Raw genomic sequence first — 17,823 nt, forward strand, 5'->3', positions numbered from 1 at the left:
AATTTTTAACAACAAAGTTTGTGGATAAATGGTCCTAACTAGATGCAATGGTAAAGTTAAGAGAGTCATTCTCACCGTAGAAGCACATCATAATAATGGAATATGTAAATATACTTTGCATATGATACAACCTAAATCATACATCCAAGGCATGGAAGTTGTGAGGTTATAATTAGGGATGGAAGAAAGTTTCATAACTTGAAATATGAGTCTCGATAGAGTGATGAAATATCATTCCTTCATCCATAATGAAGACTAGTGGGAGCATGATTACTCTTATAATTTTTTATGTACATGATGATCTACTCATTTGGAATTATGTAGTTGCTTGTGACTTAACTAAGAGGGGGAGAGGGGAATTAGTTTCAGAGTTACTATCTATGTTTTATGAATTCCTTTAATGGATTCATGGATTTATAACCCATCTCTTAATCTCACAATACACGTATTAAAGATCTGGTACGTATAATCTATAATATCTATACCTCAGCTACTCCAATCCTGACTAGAGAATCCTGATCTGTACACCCCACAATAGGGATGGAAGAATACCTTAGTACAAGACACAAAGAATACCCCACGGCAATCCCTACCACACGTTATTGTCCTTTATCGCTACCCACTCTAGTCTTGACCTGGTTTGATGTCTAACTCTCTGACTTCTTTGGTCTATCCTCCTTGCTGAGATCCGTCGTAGATGCAAACTGGTCGTGCCTCTAAGTGATATGCTTCTCGACTGAGTTAGTGTTACTTATATACCTTGGAATTTTGGTCAAAACAGATCCTTTGGTTCACAAATAGTGGACGACCCAAGTAGAATCTGTATATAAGTTTGAAATTCAATATGAATTAAATTTGAACTAGAAATAAATGAGTATGCAAACAACGCAATTAAACACCAAAAAGGGATTGTCATGACTAATGTTGAATTTGACAAAGGGGGTGACTTTGGCCTATGGATGACCTTAGAATAATCTTGACTTTGACCTATATTTTCCCTTTTACATATCAGTGTCTTTTGACCAATCTTGACTTTCACCTACAGTTGATAGTATACAAATAGGTGATTTTTTATTTAAGTTGATTTTGACATATGGTTGATCTTTGACTTAACTTGACCTTGAACTAGGTTGACATTTGATCCTACTGAATTTTGGCTTATCTTGACTTTGACCTGCACTTGATCTTTGTCCAGATATTGCCTCAGTCGACCTTGGATCAGGTTGACCTTGATTGATTGATTATAACTTTTGTCCAGTTTTCAGATAGAGCTATCACATATTCTGAATTGAACAAAGTATAAATCAAACATATTCTGAATTTATAATCGATCAATCAAGGTCAAAGTGATTAAGAATAAATCAAACATGGATAGTGATTAATGGGGTGAGATATAAATAAACAACTAATAGTATTCAATACATCTTATACCTATTTATGTGAAAGTTAATATATACGATAAACACGACCTGTTCAATACTCAGCGTAGTCAATGACAGGGTAGATTTATTCTAGCATTAAAATGATACAAAAAAAATTATCGCAAAGAAAAAGGTTTACCCGGAAGAAAAACATTGATAGGGAAGAAAATGAATGATTGGGATGACAAAGATTGATAAAAAAATGATAAGAAAGACAGAGAATAATGGGGAAGAAAAAGAATAATGACGAAGACAAAGATTGATCGGGAAAAAAAAGATTGATTGGAAAGAAAAAAAATAGGGGGGATGAATGGAAAGCCAACAGTGAACGGGAATCAAAATTGAATTGATGAGAAGATTGAATGAGGAGAAATATTGAACGAGAAATATGAATATCTCTACAATAGAAATAAGAAAAATTGTTTGATAGTCAGATTGATCAATGCAGATAGAGAAATGAGTGAGATGAAAAACAAATAAACCAATGAAAATGCTTTTATAAGTCAAACAAGAAGGTTGTGTTTAAAAAACTAAATGAGAGGAACAATGATGGGTTTCTAATCATTTAAACTAGAAATAGATATTGGAAAATGAAAAGCCAATGATTTTTTTCTATTCCTTCAAACTATAAAGATATTCAAAAATAAGAAAATCCAATGATTTGTTTCTAGTAAGAATGAATTATGAAAATTTCTCATTCTTACCTCAGTCATAGGATCAAGAACATACTAATGAATCAAACTGTGAGATGAACTTAAACAATAATCAATTCAGAGAGTATAAGATAAAATCCCATACATTACCATTGATATGGAAAAAATATAAAATATCCTATCCATGGATGGTTTGGGAGAAGCAACCTTTGTATTAGGAATACGAATCAATATAGATAGGTCAATAAAATTATCACTATGTATATATCCATGAACATATAACCCATCACCATAAGGGTTTTTTTAATGGATACATTTAAGAGACATCCATTGTCCACTGGCAATCAGAATCATTATGTAAAACATCTATGTACAAGTCTAAAGCTTTATGTCCTAATGGTCATCAGCACTTTAATAATATAAGATGTGTTCCTAAGGTCTTGATATTGCCTAAGAGCATATTTTAAATTCATAAAGAAGAAGAATTGAAAATCATGGGGAACAAATTAGAGTTTTAAATGATATCCAAATGATCGAAATCCTATGTTTGTCTTCACGTTGACATACCATGAAGGTATAGCCTAGTCAAGAGGTTTCAACTAGGGAAAACCTAAGCCTTAAAGATGAAAGTTGAGTTCATCACTGCAGATGATGTCTCCATGGAGAAATGTGATTCAATAAGTTATCACTAACTTTGGAGCCATCCCTTTGATCATAGAACTTATTCTATTGTTATTTGACACCAATGATGCTATTCCAAAAGTGAAATAATCGAGGTTTGAATAGCAGTTTTCGAAATTGATCAGGCACTTCAATTGATTTGGGAGATTTATAATCCACAAATTTGGTTCAATTATCTCATTTAAGGCTCTGGTTTATACAAAAATAGGTTTAAATTTCATGCTTAGTATAGGGCAAGAAAGCTTTGAATTGATAGCGAGAAGATGCAAGACTAAATTTTACTTAAAATACCATTTTTTAGTGCTCTAGAGATGGAAATTTTTAGGTTATTACAATGGCCGGGACATAATCTACGATCATGGATACATTGGTGGGTAGCAGATTTAGACAACAACATATGGTAGAAAAAACATTTTAAAATTTTCCACAATAGTAATTCTTGATTGTGTTTTGAGGCCTGGAAAATATTTTCACGTATGTATTAGTTGTAATATTTAAATATAAAAAAGTGAGAAAATTCAAATCGTACATACTAGAGATAACACAAACCTCATTGTCACTTCTGCCAAGGTCCAAGGGGTGCCTTCTCTCCAAGAATCTTGATCAATTTTTAACCCTCTCTCTCAAAATATTGTATAAAAATAATGTATCAAAGAATTATGATGCCCTAGGCTGCCAAAGAAAAGTTGGAGCAAAAATCCAAGATGGGATATAAAGAGAGGGAAAAGAGTTTAAATACAAGTGCCTGAACTCTCTCAGGGTTTAGATTTAATATGAGCAGTTTGTAGGGCTAGAATTACTCAATTTCTAGAATGACTCTAATTCCATTTCTTCCCATATTGTAAAATAGACCTTCCAAATTCAAATCATGGGTTAGTTAAATAATTATTGCCTTTATTTGGCCCAATTCTTAAAATTGCTTAAACGGGCTTGAATAATAAATTTCTCTTCTATTGGACCTCTTATTATAGTTTAGTTCATGGTTTGGATTTTTTATAGTATAGGATATGGTTTGGGATTATTTTTATCCCATTGGCATTCAAAATTTACATTTTATTCACGTAAGACCTATTTTCAAATATAATTACAACAATATGTGGAAAAAATCCATTTGACACTAAAGAGTTAAGTGGGTCTAGTCTCAGAAATCAAGAACATGGAAAATATAATATAATAAAAGAAATTATAATTTATTATTTTAACATTATGTGGCAAATAAAGCAAGTGTAGACCTAAAAATAAGGGGAAAACATGTATTCTCAAAGCATACTTTTATTTACCTAATTTGATATTTTAAGTGATCATGTATTAAGTAGATATCGTAGTGCAAAACTTCAACTGATCAATATAGCAGACCCATTACGAAGCCATTAGCTCCACATATTTTATGCATACAAAAGTTGACGGTTTTGGTATCAAAGAGAGATTGGATTTCTTCCAAAAATAAAATTTTATGGAAACGTTTGCGGCCCAATCACACATTGCATATAATAGTTTATTAGTTTATAAAATATCTATTCATTATATTGCATGTGTAATGGTTATGATGTGTACATGCAATGACTAAGTGAATTATAAATATCACAAGTTTTTGAGAGAAAGAGTTCATTGAATTGATCCGTATGATCTCTAAGTAGTATTATAACAGACTTTTCGTCAGATTGATTCACTTCATGGTTGTGTCAATAATCCTTAGACTTGAGACACCAACAACACTACCTCATGTGATACTTGAAGTCCTCGGCCAAGGTAGTGGGATATCGGAGAAGAGTTATGTGATGATTTTCCAATGCATCAAATACTTACTCAAATGATAGATAAGGGTTTGATAATTGACAATACCCAAAGACACCCTAGGAGGATTTTGTGGATGAGGTACAATCTAGTTTGTATGAATCTCATAAGATGCATGATAGATGATGAAACTAAGATTCCATGAGAGAATCATTATATTCCTTTGTATCTTCTAGAGCACAAGGTGTAGCTTGATACCATGTGATCTAGAATATGCTTATCAAATGGGTTAAATTGATAATTGAATAGTTAATATATATGTTGATATAGATAATTAATTAGATTCCCCTATAAAGGTTATTTGGCAACTAGAGTCGTCTACTAAACTGATATATAAGCGTTAAGGTACATAAATGGTCTTATAGATGTCAAAAGATATACATATTTAGGGCGTTCATGAAAAAAATCTTGTTGCCCTGAGAAATTTATCAAGGCCTGGATTCTTCAGGTTCCCAGCCTTCTTTTCCCTTCTCCCCTTGGCTTCCCTCTAGACATCGATCAAAAATAGAAATCATCAAGATGAAGGAGGAGATTTGATGTGAGGTTGGACTGTGTGGATATGTTTAGAGGCTGCACACCTGAGCACCTCAATACATTTAGCTTAAGGAGCAGAGAAATCATAGATATTATCTATACCACGGTGATTTGATCATGGGGTTTTAAGATCTGTTACAATTCAATTTTCACGTCAATCATATTGTTAGGATCCAACAGAATCTTAGTTTGATTATAGATATGATCTGTGCCAAGGTTATTTCATCACCGGGTTTTAATTTAAATTACACTTTTATTTTAAGTATTCCACTATAGTAATTATTTTATTTTCATGTAAATTTCAGTCCTAGGATCCAAAAAAAGCAAACCAACATATCTTCGTCCATGTCTTGGTATGAAAATATTTTATGTGTCAAACTATCTTGTTAGGGGAAATTGAGAAAAATGAATTTTATGGGCTGTGAATTTTTACAAACCTGTACTGGTTTTATTAAAATTATTGAATGAAAACTAAATATTGAAATAACTACTTTTATGATATAGTCTTTCCAAAAGCCATTAAAAACTATTGGTAGTTCCTAGATTTGTGTATTTTACCCCATTTTAAATATGAATTAATTATGTCAATATATTTATTGATTATTATAATAGTATTAATAATTATATTTCAGATTGAATTGATCAAAATATAAAAGCACATATTGACCCATATATTGGTTTGGTATGAACCTAATTTTATGTGTGAGACTATCTGACTTGAGGGAAAGTTTGTGAAATGATTTTTATAGGTTGTGAATCTTATATTTTTCTAAAAAAATTAAATAAGAAATAAATTTTTAAACAACTAGGTTTATGATATAGTCTTTATGAAATGCCCCCTACAAAAATATAAGTATTCCATGTCAATCCACCTCTTGAGAAGCGGTGACTTTTAGATTCAAGAAAAATTCACAGTCTATGTGGCAAGTGCCAACTTATAATAATGTAAATGAAGCCACATTTTAGTTATCACTAAATGATAACTAAAAGCTAACTTTACCTTCGAATACAAATAAAAAAACCATCCCATTGTGCTTATTTCAACTAAATAAGCACCATTATTGTTATTCAATGCCAATATTAGTTTCATACTACTAAAACCTACAAAAGAAATTATGCTGTCATATAATCATTACTATATTATCAAATTTTAAGATTCACTCAATACTAGTTAAGAGACATACAAAAATCAGGTAATAAATATTTAAATAAATTTTATATGAAATTATCAAGAATATATGATCATAGTGAAAGCATTGCAATGATGTTTTTACCATTATATAACACATGCAATCAAATGACATTTTTAAGGACAGAGATGTGTATTTTTTTTGTGAGGATATAGATGTGGATTAAGGTTCTAGTAAATGAAATAATTATTAATCCTGCATATAGTGGATACACTAAGTCTTGCACGTATCCCATAGGGTAGCTTTCTTTCTAAATATGCACATTTAACAATAAAGATCAAGTAAAAAAACCATATAAACTTTAAGATTTTAATTTCCTTATGCCCAATAAGAATAACTCTATAAATGTAGAATCATGTGATTCGAATGAGCATGGGATAAATTTTGAGTTCTATATTATAGATCTAAAAACTGAATATGTAAACTAAACATATCAAATATATATATATATATATATATATATATATATATATTTATTTATTTATTTATTTATTGGGATTGGTCCTTAGGTTTCATTCCTTGTCATAGAAATCCAACTCATAAATGAAAAGAAAATACAAATCAAAAGGGTTGTAAAATATCTTGTTTCCAATTCCACCAGAGTATTTTGAAAATACGGTGTGGATAAACTAAGTTTTTTAATGCATATATCAAGCTTGTTTCAATTTCTAGAACTCAGAAGAATAGAGTCAACAATGTGATCATGGGGATGATGCTATTTTGGCATGCGAAAAGCTATTTTTTATTTATTGGAGTCTTCATTCATTTTTTATTGATAACAAACATGGTTTCACTAAAAATTTATTCAACATAAGTAATAACGAAGGACAAAAAGTTCGATGTTATATTTTCTTCCAAGATTATTATCCTTTTTTTTTCTAACTTTAAAAAAGAGGATTGTGATTGTAACATCCAAAACCAATCAAGAAGCTTTTGTTGTGAAATGTTTGTAATGAACAGATTCCGTGGTGGTTGTTTGTAAGATTAGATAGGTGTGAAACCCTACAGAATACCTATAGGAGCACATCAATGAACATCAAAACAAGCACCATGAGCTTCTTCTTGGTGATCACATACTCGAAAGAAGCAGCGCATCTGAGTATTTCTCAGATAAAGACAACGATTCAGTAGCTCAGCTTGTCTTGTGCGGCCAATCTATCAAAACTAAATCTCCTTTTGCATAACTTTCTTTAGTGCCCGTCCCTCTCATTGTATAGAAACAAGGAGGGAGTCAGCGTTACAGTAGCTGACCCCACACGACCTCCTGAACTACATTTCACCTTCTTGCGCCACACGAGGGACCGGACCGGCTTACGGTGCTAAGAGGGAAGGAATCAATCGTGGAGCAGTCAAAGTGCTTCCATCCAGGCTAGTTGTATTTAAAATGCACTTTCAATGCGGGCCGAATGAATTCACCCCCTCAATCATAGCAGGTTAGATCATTTTAAGTTCAAAGCAACCCAGCCTTATCTTATGTCGGTCGGATTTGAACGTCTCTTCCCTCATGGAATTAATGAGTTATTTGATGCAATGAACTGGCTTACCCAATCGACGACAGTCTTTCAAAAGCCTTAAACAACTGAGATGATACCCTCAAGAAAGCGTGGTGAATTTTATCACCATAATCTGAGGAACGCCCTCGTTTCTCTACCCAGTAAAACTCATCAAACTGTGCAGATCATTGGCTTAGTCTGATATTCTTTACACGTATCCTTTTACAGAGAATGTTTTAATTAATAATTTCAAGCAACTCATAATTCAAATCTTTCTTCTGCTCGATGTGATTAAATATTGGCTTTGTCCGACGCTAACTTCGCCCGCGAAATTACAGAAAATCGTTCTAATAGAATCCGCAAGAACAGTATAGAGGTGCGACGCGCGGGCGAACCGACCACTCATTCCAGATTTTCTCAATCGCTAGACTAGTGGGTTTTGGCGAATAGTATGCGTTACTAGCTATCCGTCAAATCCTTACAGTGCAGACGGGACGTAAACTTCAGTAAAGAGAAAGAGACGAGACTACAAGCGATTCGAATAGTGGGTTGTCTCATTTAGATTCTCCAAGCTAGTGGGCTGGATGCTTAGTGAACCGTCCAGACAGCGGTAATAGCTATATCTCTCTCTAGATTACCGTCGATCTCGGGCTATCTGAGAGGGAGGATGACAGGTTTCTGTAGTGAAGTCTTCCCTTTGACTCCTCCCGTTCCGTGGAAACAGCTGTATGGGTCCACCGATCGTTCTTTTGCAGAACGGGGAATTTACTCACGTTTGATCAAATGGCTTGAGGTCATTGTTTTCCAGGGTAACGCAAATGGAAAGCGTGAGGCAGTGCAATTGAATTGCCTTTTGGAGTCATTATTGTGTGCACTATCACGGACTGATGCACTGAATGAGCCTGCATGGAAGCAAATGGAGGATAACCTGAGACAAACTTTTTTCCGGAAGCTTTGTCCTGGGTCTGAAATCTGATTCACGGCGTGCCACGAGCAGATAGATAGACTGAAAGATACATACATGGATAGATAGATAGGCTGAAAGATAGATACACGGATAGATAGGCAGATAGATAGACTGAAAGATAGATACATGGATAGATTGACAGATACATAGACTAAAAGATAAATAAATGGATAGATAGATAGATAGACTGAAAGATACATACATGGATACATATGTAGACTTAAAGATAGATTGATAGAGACATGCATAGATACATACATAGAAAGATAGATACATATACAGATATATACATAGATAAAAAGATAGATACATATTTAGATATATACATACATAGAAAGATAGATAGATACATAGATAGAAAGACATATACATAGATACATACATAGACTCCGTCAGGTTAAAAAGTTTGGGGAAAAAAGATATAGGAACCACTTAACATGTAAAAATACTGGCCAAAATGAATAGTATCAAGGAACCAAGAAAAGTTTTCAATAAAAGATAGATACAAACAGAGCAAGAGAGTGAGGATCCACCTGGACCCCTCTGTAAACCTGCAAGATAGATTCGGCTGATTCCAGCCGAATAACTCCAGCCAGGGGTCCAGTTTTTTCGCTCTCTACGATCCAAGGCGTCACACCGTTCCTAGAAGTCTCTAGAAAAAGGTCATCCTCGTCGACGTTAACTCTTCCGACGCAGAAAGATATCTAACACTGAGATGGCCTCCGGCCCTGAAATCAAAGTCGAAGTCATCCTCCTCAACTTGGCCTACTTGGACATTAACTAGGCCTGCGGCCATAGAAAATTCAACGTGCCGGAGCTTTGGGCGAGACTTCTAAGAACGGGCAGCCTCCGATACCGCCTTCTCCGTGGTGCTCTCCGCCACAAGCGCGGTAGGAAGAGCAATAATGGCGATCTTCTTAAGAACTTGCAAGCATTTACAACGCCATTCCCGACTTCTCAACTGACAACTCCTCTCAACGAGATAAGGAGGATAAAATATCATCTTATGCGAAGTTTTGTACGTCACGGACAGCATCCTGAGCATCTACTGAGTTGTCTTCTTCTTCTTCTTCGTTTTCCTCCTAGCGCGAACAAAACCCAGAACCAGGACAAGCTCCACTGCGCGTCTGACCCGTCAGCGCCTCTCCCGCCGCCATCCTCTTCCCTCAAGCCATACGACAGTCAAATCTTCGCCGACTATGAGAGAGGTAATGGCGGGGGCCCCATTTGCACTAATTGGTCGCGCCCACGCATATAATCTTTCCTTCACTCCGCGAGCCCCACTCGCCCCCATAAATACGCGGTCTTCCATATCTTCCAGACTCCCACCCCCCACTTCTCTCTCTCTCGTTCTCTCGCTCTCTCGCTCTCTCGCTCTCTCGCTCTCTCTGGGCATGGCGAACGGGATGCCGGTGATCGACTTGGGGGGGCTGCAAGGGAAGAAGAGGAAGGAGACGATGGCAAGGTTCCAGGACGCGTGCGAGAACTGGGGGTTCTTCCAGGTGAAGGCGATCGCCGACAACCATAATCGAGTTATGAACAAACTGACCGTTTGTTCTGGCGCAGGTGATAAACCATGGAATCCCCGACGAGCTGGTGGATAGGATGAAGAAGCTGACCCACAAGCACCACGACGCGTGGCTCAAGCCGGCGTTCGAGGAATCCGAAATAGCGAAGGAAGTCGCCGCTGCCAACGGCCGTGTCAACGACAAAGACTGGGAGACATGCTTCTTCGTTCAGCATCTTCCCGCAAGCAACGCCGAAAAAGTCCCCAGCATCTCCGCCGAGCTCCTGTGAGACTCCGCCGTCTCTTTTATTAAGACTCAAGCAGACTATCGCTGTGTTCAAAGCTATGGCTGTTAGAAAGATGTAGATCTCCGACATCTTTTGATCGTCATCTATTTCATATACAGGGAGACGATCAAAGAGTACGAGGAGTTAGCGGCGGAGCTGGCGGAGAAGCTGCTGGATCTCATCGGCGAGAACCTCGGCTTGGAGAAAGGCTACATCAAGAAGGCCTTCTCCGGGGAATCCGGGCCGTTCATGGGCACCAAGTTTGCAAAGTATCCGTCCTGCCCGAAGCCAGACCTTGTCACCGGCCTCCGCACCCACACCGACGCCGGGGGGATTATCCTCGTCCTCCAGGATGACGTTCCCGGGCTGCAGTTTCTCAAGGGCGCCGACTGGGTTGACGTCGTCCCCGTCCCTGGCGGCATCTTCATCAACACCGGCGACCAGCTCGAGGCAATCACACCTCCCTCAGATCCCCTCCCCCTTAATCATCTTCTTCATCAGCTTTTCATCCTCTTCATCAACTTTTCATCCTCATCTTCCTCCATCATCTTCTTCATCCTTTTTATGTTTATCATCCTCTTCATCTTCATCATCCACATCATCTTCTTCATCCTCTTCCTGTTTATCATCCACATCATCTTCTTCATCCCCTTCCTGTTTATCATCCACATCATCTTCTTCATCCTCTTCCTGTTTATCATCCACATCATCTTTTTCGTCCTCTTCCTGTTTATCATCCACATCATCTTCTTCATCTACTTCATCCCATTCATTTTATCACCCCCATCATCACTTTTTGTTCATTCTCTTCATCTTTATCATCCACACCATCTTCATCATCCTCTTCATCTACTTGATTATCCACCTCATATCCTGCCTTTTCATCCTCCTCGCCTTCTTCATACTCTTCAACGTGGTCTATATCTCCTCATTCTTCGTCACCCTCTTCATCTTTCTTGACCTTCACCGCCCACATAATATTCTTCATGTGCGAACTGCTCAGGTGTTTGTTCTTCGTATTTTTTGTTGATTGTTGGGGATGGCAGGTGGTGACAAACGGGAGAGTGAAGAGCATAGCGCACAGAGTTCAAGCGCAGGAAGACGGGGGGAGGATATCGATAGCCACGTTCTACAACCCGTCGAGCGACGCCGTGATCGGACCGGCGCCGAACCTGGTCTACCCGGTCTACAAGTTCGAGGACTACATGCGAGTCTACGCCGGGACCAAGTTTGCCGACAAGGAGCCGCGGTTCGTCGCCATGAAGGACCGAGACCAGCCCGACACCCCCCTCAATTCCCTCGTCTATTAAAACGCACAAAACCTCGCTCTTTATGCTTGTGAGACGAGTCTAAGAATCAGATATTGCTTTTGTTTGGCCCCCCTTTGAATTATAGCAAGAATAACGAGAAACAGATGGCGAGAGATATAGCGAGACTGAGAGAGACGGGCAGCGAGAGCCATGGAGATAGAAAGAGATTGATAGAAATATGATAGAGATAGAGAGAGGGATAAAGAAGTATAGATATATAGACTGAAAGACGGAGCGAAAGAGATCGATAAAGGCAGAGACTGAGAGAGAGAGAGGGATAAAGAAATATAGAGATAGAGATTGAAAGAGGGAGCGAAAGAGATCGATAAAGATAGACGGGGAGAGAGGAGAGAGGGATAGAGAAATTTAGAGATGGAGATGTAAAGAGGGAGAGAACGAGATCGATAAAGACAGAGATTGAGAGAGCGGAGAGAGGCGAGAGATATAGAGAAATATAGAGATAAAGATATGAAGGAGAGAGATCGGTATAGACAGATGGAGAGAGCGGAGATAGGAGATAGGGATAGAGAAATATAGAGATGGAGATATAAAGGGAAAGCTAAAGAGATCGATAAAGAAAGATTGAGAGAAGGGAGAGAGGGGAGAGGGATAGAGAAATAAAGATTCAGAGATAGAAAGACGGTGCGAAAGAGATAGATAGAGACAGAGATTGAGCGAGATGAGTGAGAGAAATATGGAGATAGAGATGGAAAGAGGGAAGAGATATTATAAGAGAGAAATATAGATATAGAGGTAGAAAGAGGGGAAAAGAGATTGATAGAGACAGATACTGAGAGAGGGAAGAGATGACAGAGAGGAAAATGGAGACAGATGGAAAGAGGGAGCGAAAGAGATTGATAGAGACAGACATTGAGAGAGGAGAGAGAGATGAGAAAGAGACAGAGATAGAGAAATGCATTTTGAGCTACAGCTGCATTACGCAAAGAAGTAAACCTTTAAGAACACAGCAAAGCAGAAGTGCAGCAAGAAGGCGCTGACTACCCAAACCATGAGCTCATTCCCCTCGGCATAAGCCTTCAGGTTGAAGGAGACGAAGCCCGCCGACACAGACCCAGCAACGAGTGCGATCAGCCACCGGAACAGCGACAAAGGAACCATCATCAGGAGCTGAAACCCAGAAAATAAAATAAAAAATAAAAATCAACACTTTTGATAAGTAATTGAATGAATAAATGAACAACTCACAGAAGCCGGCAAGAAGACAAAGAGGGAGTAGCCCCAGAGGCAGCAAAGGCGAACGAGGCTGCCGCCTGAGCCGAGGTACTGGAGCAAGAAGTAAGCGGCGACCGGCGCGGCAACGGCATAGCCATACACCACACCTGCCGCCCAGTTGAAATACGACACGTCGAAGTTCCACGTGGAGCTCGGGTCCTTCCTCCTGGCCATCAGATAGGCGGCACAATTGCCCATGGCCGCCAGCATGAACACAAGTGTCGTCGAGACCCAAACCGGCGCGTATCTGAGGTCAACGCTCAAGGTCAACGTTTAAGAATTGATGAGGATGAGGAAGGGCCTTGCTTACAGATCTGGGTTTGCATCAATCTTGCTTATGAAATCCCCCCGAAGGGGATAGACAGAGCCCATGAGCCTATCCACCACAACATCGGTGTCAACATTGAAGTATGGGCTGTATGATGAAATGCTGAACACTCCAGCCCAGCTTGTTGCTGTCGGCCCGTTACTTTCTGCTATATAGTGATGCTATATATTAGATATATCATGAGCTATGGAATAAATTGCTGGAAACAGTACGAGCTTCGCAGAAAAAGCGCTATAATAAGGATTTGGTGTCAAAGATGATGATGACAAACTGTCATCCGTCAGATGATGAATGAATTTGTCATCATTATTCATTCACAGCTAAACATGGATACCAATGAAGATTATGAAATTTGTGAATGCTAACGATGATTACAAATTCGTTATCCATCCGTAGAAGAGGGAAGATTTTTTTCTGAGTTACAAGAGACGGTGTGCTCACAAGGAGACACTTGCGGGCCCTTACTAAAAAGGGGGCATTCTTGGGAGAACAGGTATAAGTAAGAGGGCTTTTCCTCAGGCCGAGGCAATTGTTTCTTGAGTGAAAGTTGGAGGCAGGAGCTGGAGCGCTCGGGCAACGCGAGTTCCACTCATCTTGACAAAGGGGGTGAAGCCGATCCAGCCGATCTCTGGGTGGCAGACCATCTATCTTCTATATCTGCATTCATGGCAACCTTTGTCTCTCATCTTCTTTGTCTCTCTCTTCCCTCTCGTTTCTATTCCATCCATGTACTCCTATCAGCTATGGAGTGCTACGTGTTTCAAGGATGACCTCCCCAAAACAGCAGACATCAAATAATCTGTGTAACACCTTTCAATTATGCGTTAGACAGCAGGGTTAAAATGTCATTCCCTCATTTATTAGGGGGTTTTATGTTAAAGTGCATGTCTCTATCTGGCTATCTAAGACATAAAGAGTGAAGTAAAACATGAGCATTTTTAAGGTTGTAATCCCCTGCACCCAGGGTGATGAGCTCCTCCCATTGCCCTGCCACCTATTCTCTCTCTTCCGTCCAGCCAAAAGTCAAAAATAAGGAATGGACAGGGTCCTCTCACATTATTACTGAATCTATCATCCCACATCTACTGCTGACGTAGACAAAGGATAATATGTATTGCCGGCTTCCACAACAACCATAGACTGTTTACAAAGTTATGCCCTAATATATTCATCATGATTCCATATATCTGGCTTCCTTCCATTCTTCTCAGTGATGCACTGAAACAATATTCCATAACCAAGGGTATCTAGGGTGTATTAGCCCATTAGGGAGATTTATGTCATTTGGTGTTTAGGGTTAGGGTACTCCTTTCTCTTTAAATATTTGTTGGCCTACCCTTAGGAAGCAGTAAAGAATCAAGGTAAGATCAGCATCTTGGCTCACTGTCTTGATCTTTTCTTCGTCTTGGTCTTGTCCCCTCAACCATCCAGCAATCCCCTACTCCCAATCGCCTCACTAGATCTTCATCCGGGTTCCCTCCAATCAAATCCCTACCTCCCTCTCCTCAATCGATCCCCATCCCCACAATCGTCAACTGTTCTCTGCATCTCCAGGTATCTTATCCCTGATTGATCCTGACTCCTCCATTCAACCGCTCTTCCTACCATTCATGTTCTACTCTTCGACCTGGGGAACACCTTCCCTTCGCTTCCCTTTTACCCCATATGAAGCTACATCAAGTTTTGAATAATGACTCTTTCCAATTAAACCCCTTCCATGAATAAACCCGATTCTCTAATTTTGCAGTTCATATAAAGTAGTTTTCTCTTCGGAATAAAGAGCCAAAGGAGACGCCCCTCATAGTGATCCCAAAAGCAAGCCATCGAAGGCCTCTTCTAATAGCATCTATAATGTCAGTCATATGATTTAGAGGTTGATAGAATCATTTCATCAAACACTAGTGACCTTAAACTTAAGTAAATTAGCAATATTAAAGCAATCAAACGACACATAGCAGGCATAGCAAGTTTCAACAAATGGCATCTGAACCTCTTTCAATCATCTTTCAAAAAACAATACAAATGGCATCTGTCACAACATACCATTAGAACTCCCCGGAGCTTGATAACCTCCATTGCCAGGAGGGAAATTCTGTATGGTTGGATTTGCGCCTGAACGGGAAAAGAAAATGTCATCCGAAGAAAACATCAAATTCCGGTTAACAGTCGATTTTGAACTAGAGGGCCAGGATGATCAAATTGCAAGCTTTCAGACATCAACCTCGAGTCTCGGATTTCTCGCTTTGAGGAATCACGGCCTGCATGTAACATTCCAAATAAAGAATCAGATTACTCGGGTACAACAAGTCTAAATTTTTTTTTCTGCCACCCAAATGAAAAAATTCGCCCTCCAAGTCTCAAGCGAGAAAGAAAGGAACATCAAAATAAGCTAAAGAAAACACGGCGACAAGACTGAAAGGTAAAATAAACCCCGGAATCTAATCCAACCAAAAACCCTTTAGTTATCTGTTTCTTGGCGGACAGAAACTCACCGGTACAGAACCAAGCAGGTGACTGGAGGGCAGACTGCCGTAAGCGTTGTCCATGACGGCGGCGATCTATTCAAACCCAGAAACTGTTCTCTGCAGGTGATCTTTCTTCAGACTTATTCTCCACCTACACTACACCAAGATGCCCATTCCAAGGCAAAATCTACTCCAAAGTAAAGCTTACCCGAGTCTTGATTAAATCAGACCAGGCGCAGTATCACCAACCCTTCCGCTCGAATTCCTTCTTCCCTACTTCCTCGATGATCCCAAGAACATCGACTGGTAACTTCTCTCAAGAATCATAACCCCTTCCCCACGTATCAATCTCGCAACAAGGTACGAATCAAATTTCATGCAAGCTGTGCGCACCCAGCAAAAGGAAGACACCTATTAAAAAGGAAATATTCGTCTAAAAAATGGCAAAAGACATTTATTGAATCATTTAGGATATAAATAGTAGAAATTTAATGAGCGGTTATTACTTTTTAAACTCATTTATTTTTCTCGTGATGGTGTAATGACTTCAGTGCTGAATGTGTTCTGAGATTTTTATTCAAGATTCACGAACTAATTTGCTTTTTTACAGTTTAAGTAATAAGTATTGTATTAACTATGTTAAGCATTGCATTAAATTACTCAGTTATGAAAGTCTCCTGATTTAAAATCTGGTTAATTACCTCAAAATATTTTGGGTGAAATATTTTGGAAAAGTCATTAATTAATCGGACTCCTCGTTAGTACTATATATTTTCAAACTCATTGAATTTATGTGTTAGAACGTTTGTTTAAACTTATGATGATATTGCAATAATCTTGATATATTTTACCCATTTATTTGTCTGGGCATATATGTTTCATATGATTTCTTTAAGTAATATATGAAAATGTAAACTTGATAATATAGAAGATGTGTAAGAACAGTGTTAAATGTATTTGAGTTCATTAATCAAGAGCAATGAACTATTTTTTAACTCTTTAAAGTGATAAGTCGTAGATTACTTGCAGATGCATCATGCATTATGTGTCATTATCATCGTCTTTATGTATAGTACTATTGAAATAATGAATGCTATCATTTATTGTATACATATTCTCACTATCCCCGCATAAACATGAATGGCAAAAAATAAATATGTATGAGTCCACTCATCGATGCAGTGACAATTGTTTTTAAGGACCAAACTCTTTACCTCCTCAATCTATTTATTTCCTACCTTCTCCATATTCTTGACTTCTAAATGAAGTTGACCCTAAGCTGACACTCCTGGCTTCAAATTCAAAGAGCACCCTCGAGGCACAAGAGGAAGAAGTTGATGGATCACTCCACACCTATGACCTATGGTCAACAACCAAAGTGAGTGTGCCATTAGATCAGAATTACAACTTCAAAATTGATCCATACTTCATGAAACAGTTTCCATTCTTACACAATGTTCCTTTGGAATACCAATACAAGCATAGAAAAATTCACTATTGTCTATGAGATGAACCAGTTTGGGAAAATCCCAGTTGAGATGTAGAAGGTGAGAGTGCTCACATTCACCTCTTAAGAATAAAGTGAATGAGTGGTGTGTGAAACTTTGTCTTGAATTAAGCAATTTTAGAGGAATGGAATCTCATTTATTAAAGAGGTTCACTAATTGGAAATGATGAATGCTTTTTGAGAAAAGTGATTTGTGAATTAACACAAGGACATAGAGAGACCTTCTATGGTGCTTGGGAGAGGAGGAACAGCTACACTAGTGAATGTTCTCTCTACAAAATACCTGATTGTGAGTTATTCCAAGTTTTATTTGGCAGTTTTGGCAACATAGATATGTACATTTTGGATGCAACTAGAGAAGGTAACTCTGTGATGAAATATGATGATAAAGGGCATGGAGAGAGTTCTGGGAATTGTAGCCTCGATCAATATGACCCAAACTTGATTCTGCAA

The 17,823-nt window shown here is 38.3% G+C and overlaps 2 protein-coding genes across 4 annotated transcripts; one reads left to right on the forward strand and one right to left on the reverse strand.

Annotated features, from left to right (window-relative positions):
* The first annotated feature begins 10,038 nt into the window (after positions 1–10,038).
* Positions 10,039–11,906, forward strand: LOC144700541 (1-aminocyclopropane-1-carboxylate oxidase 3-like). The gene is made up of 4 exons (XM_078571963.1): positions 10,039–10,235; positions 10,300–10,526; positions 10,647–10,977; positions 11,574–11,906. Exons 1-4 carry the CDS (start codon positions 10,128–10,130, stop codon positions 11,835–11,837), a joined length of 930 nt encoding a protein of 309 aa, XP_078428089.1. The 5' UTR covers positions 10,039–10,127; the 3' UTR covers positions 11,838–11,906.
* An 837-nt stretch (positions 11,907–12,743) lies between these two features.
* Positions 12,744–16,255, reverse strand: LOC144700549 (Integral membrane Yip1 family protein). 3 transcript variants are annotated; one of them, XM_078571985.1, is made up of 7 exons: positions 16,072–16,255; positions 15,891–15,973; positions 15,620–15,656; positions 15,442–15,510; positions 13,381–13,546; positions 13,044–13,317; positions 12,744–12,965 (listed from the first exon to the last, which is right to left on the reverse strand). In XM_078571985.1, exons 2-7 carry the CDS (start codon positions 15,942–15,944, stop codon positions 12,774–12,776), a joined length of 792 nt encoding a protein of 263 aa, XP_078428111.1. In that variant the 5' UTR covers positions 15,945–15,973; positions 16,072–16,255; the 3' UTR covers positions 12,744–12,773. The 3 variants fall into 3 exon arrangements, with proteins under 3 accessions (XP_078428111.1, XP_078428117.1, XP_078428102.1); XM_078571991.1 differs by having other exon boundaries at positions 13,381–13,543; positions 15,891–15,980; positions 16,072–16,254; XM_078571976.1 differs by having other exon boundaries at positions 15,891–15,980; positions 16,072–16,254.
* Positions 16,256–17,823: the final 1,568 nt, after the last annotated feature.

Source organism: Wolffia australiana, chromosome 1 (assembly GCF_029677425.1).
Source record: "Wolffia australiana isolate 7733 chromosome 1, ASM2967742v1".
NCBI lineage: Eukaryota > Viridiplantae > Streptophyta > Magnoliopsida > Alismatales > Araceae > Wolffia > Wolffia australiana.